Source organism: Fragaria vesca, linkage group LG6, assembly GCF_000184155.1.
Source record: "Fragaria vesca subsp. vesca linkage group LG6, FraVesHawaii_1.0, whole genome shotgun sequence".
Taxonomy (NCBI): Eukaryota; Viridiplantae; Streptophyta; class Magnoliopsida; order Rosales; family Rosaceae; genus Fragaria; species Fragaria vesca.
Window position 1 is genome coordinate 21,144,269 of NC_020496.1, and position 4,459 is coordinate 21,148,727.

The 4,459-nt window shown below is 39.3% G+C and overlaps 1 protein-coding gene across 1 annotated transcript; it reads left to right on the forward strand.

The window, feature by feature from the left end:
• Positions 1 to 445: 445 nt before the first annotated feature.
• On the forward strand, positions 446 to 1,427 carry LOC101314976. Its single transcript, XM_004305578.1, has 2 exons — positions 446 to 903; positions 1,028 to 1,427. The coding sequence occupies exons 1-2, from the start codon at positions 446 to 448 to the stop codon at positions 1,425 to 1,427; spliced, it is 858 nt and encodes a 285-aa protein (XP_004305626.1).
• Positions 1,428 to 4,459: the final 3,032 nt, after the last annotated feature.

Genomic DNA, 4,459 nt, shown 5'->3' on the forward strand with positions numbered 1-4,459 from the left:
CTTATACTCATGTTTTAAATTTCGGTTTTCTAGCTATTTGTGAATGGCTGGTTTTGTGTAGTTTTGAAATGGGATTTTGAATTGTTTTGGTGTTCCTAGCTCTTTTGTTTATACTTAGATGGATGCAGTGAATTTGCTTATTCATGTTAACTAGTTAGATATAAGGTTGGTGGGCGTATATTTCTCAACTCGTTTGATTTGTGTTTGTGTAGATGTAGACATGCTCTTTGTCTGTAGTTCTAGTTTTTATTGATTACTCTATGTTAATATATCTGTTAATACTCTATGTACACTATGTCTTTATACTCATGTTTTGTTGTGTGAAATAAGAAACTGAACTAACTTTAGAGGGGTCAATATGTATAGGATTAGATGTTAACAGTTTAATAGTTGAATTTTCATATTTTATTAGGTAAGGAGATCTAAGATTTGATTCTCATTTAGCATGGATAAACGTTGGATAACCTTAGATAAAAATAAAGATGAGTACCGAGAAGGTGTTAAACAATTTGTCTTAAATTTCAAGCGGCATGCAAGGAATCCTGAAATGATTATTTGTCCTTGCGCAATTTGTCCCAACCTTAGCCCACAAATTAACGACGACTTAGAGATCCATTTGATGCGCTACGGCGTTGATCCTAATTACGATATTTGGTGTGCACATGGTGAAGAGGCAGGCCCATCTGTAGAAGTTGTAGATGGTGAAAGTTCAGATCATATTGATGTGGACTATGAACTTCCAGAAGTGCATCAAATGTACAAAGACGCACACTTCCCTTTTTTTGATGGAGCTGGAAGTTCAAGGACTGTAAGCACAGAGGAAGATTACAGAAAGAAAATGGAGGAGGTTGAAGTTCCTCTATATCCTGGGTGTAAGAAGAAGCACACAAAACTATCAGCCACGTACCCTCATATTCTACAAATTCAAAGCTGGTAGTGGCCTTGCTGACTCGTCATTTGATGAACTGCTTGAAGTAATTAAAGATATGCTTCTAGAAGTTAATACTTTTCCTGAATCTCTGCACAGAATAAAAAAATTCTTGAAAGGATTTGATTTGGGGTACGAGAAAATTGACGCATGCATCAATGATTGTTGCCTGTTTAGAGGTGAAAAGAAGAAGAATATGCAGAACTACCCCGAATGTAATGCTTCGAGGTGGAAAGTAAATCCACGGACCAATGAGATAAATACGGGAGTGCCTGCAAAGGTTTTGCGTTATTTTCCTATAATTCCAAAAATTAAGAGGATGTTTCTTTCAGCGAGTAATAGTGAGCTGTTAACTTGGCACTCTACTCATCACAGTCAAGATGGCATGATGCGCCATCCAGTTGACTCAATTCAATGGCGCACTGTTGATCAAAAGTGGCCAAGCTTTGCTTCTGAGCCACGAAACTTGAGATTTGGACTAGCCACTGATGGTTTTTGACACGACCCACTCCGAATTTCACCCTGAAACCCGGAGTAAGTCGTGCGGGGACCACCTCCAAGGAAAATTTACTGAAAAGATTGAGAAAATCTCCCTTGAAAATGGACAACCCTAACTCGAAAATTCCAAATTACACTCTTAATACAACACGCCCAAACATCACGTAATTATCCTTCAGAAATTCTAAACATAAAAATACAATAATCCCAAAGTATTCAGAGCTACTAAACACTAACGGAAGCAAGAAAACACTAGTAGGTTAAACAGGTAACCTACTGATGAAAACTGGCGGAAATGCGGGTGACTATGCCTCGCCTCCTACTAGATCCAACCCGAACTCTGCAGACTGGGCAATTTAAAACGAAAGGCCCAGGGGAAAACATTTAATAACGTTAGAGTGAGTGGACAAAAATAAAATAATAATTAAAATATTTATGTTTCCCCAAATTAATTTCTAATGAAAAATCGAATGCATGCCGCAAGCGATAAATCTTTTATCTCATAAAATATAGAGCCTCTCAAACTCTATAATATATGTATGTATTTACACTCGTCCATACTCCCTATATAAATTCATGGGTCTATATAGGGCTACTACGCTCGCGTCCAACGCTCACGTCACGCCTTAATGCGGTGCTACACTACGCCATCAAGGTGGACAGACGGGTGTATAAATATGTGTCCATATCCCCTATGTGAATTAAACACTCATATAGGGCTACTACACTCACGTCACACCATAATGCGGCTATATGCTACGCCATTAAGGTGGACAGACACATATGGCTAGCTAGCATTTTATATACATACTCTCATAAATACATATTTATATCCACCGAAAATCTCATTTTCGGTAACTCTCCAAGAGAAATAAAATTCGTCAAATTAAAATGACGTCAAAATATTCCGCAACAATTATTGTTCAACCATGAACTATAGCATGCATTTATTTAAAATAAACGTCCACTCACAAATTAGGCCTAAGCCTGATGTCGATCTGGGGCCTCGTCTGCTCGAGACTCCTCACGTCCTGTTCCAAATATAAAATTAATTAATTTCCGAACCAATAATCCAATATTTAATCAAAATAGGCAAAATTACCCAAGAGCCATAAATACGCTCATCAATGCCTAACTTCGATATTCTTAAATCGGAACGATCCGAACTTAAATATCATACTCAACAGTCGTAAATACAACCTCTCAAAATACGACTTAAATCCTACGGCCGGATTCTACATTAATTAACCGCCAAAAATACCAAACTTTGGAAATTCATAAACCTATCCAAATCTCATCCAAAAATTCCATAAATCACATCAATATACTCCTCTTAATATTCCACACTTAAAACCCTAAAAAAATCTCTTAACCGGCCGGAGGCCAATTCCGGCGACCTCCAAAACCTATGAAATTTTGACAAAATAATCTCCTCATCAAGCTCTACAACTTCCTTAACCAGCACATCACCCAATTCTAAGCCTAACTAGGCTAATCGAACGAAAACATCCTAAAAGCCCTAGAAAATTCAACTCCACATTTCTCCTTACCTAGCTCAAGAGGGAGTGAGCTGATTGGAGGGGTTGCTGCACGGGAGGAGGGCTACAAAACGAGCCAAGGATCGCCAGTTTTGGTGGCCGGAGGAGGGAGTTCCGGCGAAGGAAAGCTTAACACAGTCGGACCTCTCGAGCCCGATATCCTCCTCACGGCGGCGCTAGAGAGGCTGCCACCGGTTTAGAACGGTGGCTGGGTTGGAGACCGATCGATTGGGACCGGTGCGGCGGTCTGGGGCGGCCGGACGGTGGCTGTCAGAATTCCGGCAGGGAGAGGCTCGGGTGCGGGAGCGAGAGAGGAGAGAGAGAATCGGGAGGGAGAGAGAGATTTTTGGGCTTGGCCCAACCGGTTCCAACCCACATATACCCAAAGCAAATTTCAACACCCTAAAAATAATACTCCAATAAAAATTACCTTTTACTAGCAAAAATTTACCATTTTTACCGTCGTCATATTTTTCCTCCTACGAACAATCCTCCGCACATAATCGTCCCCGAAAACACCTCTAGGGACCAATTAAACTATTACCTCACTGACGGAGACGGTAAAATTCTTATTATAATCAAGCTAGTAAATAAGGTAAAAATATAAGGGTCGGGATGTGACAGTTTTAATCCTTATAAAAATCTATCTTCAACACACAGTATTTGGCCTGTGGATTTAGTCATCTACAATTTGCCACCTAATGTTTGCATGTCATCAGAAAATTTGATGCTAAGTCTACTCATTCCAGACCCTAAACAACCAGGGAATGATATAGACGTGTATTTCAAGCCATTGATAGATGACTTAAATGAGCTATGGACTAATGGGGTGGAGATGTATGATGCATACAACAGGGCGACGTTCTACCTGAAAGCTATCCTTTTGTGGACAATAAATGACTTTCCAGCCTATGGCAATCTGGCTGGTTTAACTACAAAAGGAGAGTTTGCATGTCCCGTTTGTGGTCCTGACACATGTTCTAAATGGTTAGCGCTTGCGAACAAGACTGTGTATCTGGGTTACAGAATGTTTCTTGACCAAAATCACCCTTTTCGCTCCAAGCACAAGTGGTTTGATGGAACAAAGGAAAGAAGGAGAAGACCAAAGATATTTACTGGATTGGCTGTTGTACATGCCTTACGTGGGTTCAAAAATAATTTTGGCAAGAAAAAAAAGAATGCAAAGCAGAAATACAAGAAAGGAGATCGGTCTAAATTGCTGAAAAAGAAGTCAATATTTTTTGACTTGCCATATTGGGAGGTTAGTAGGTTTTTTGTGTTGTTTGTTGGTTATGCATTTAGATCTGTTTGTATGTTATCTTAGCTATTTTTCATGACCTAAATGTATATTTGGTGAATTATAGGTACTGTCTTTACGTCACAATTTGGATGTCATGCATATTGAAAAGAATGTGTGTGAAAGTGTCTTAACAACCATATTAGATGTCAATGGTAAATCGAAAATTGAGAATGAGTCTCGTAGAGATCTTGAGTT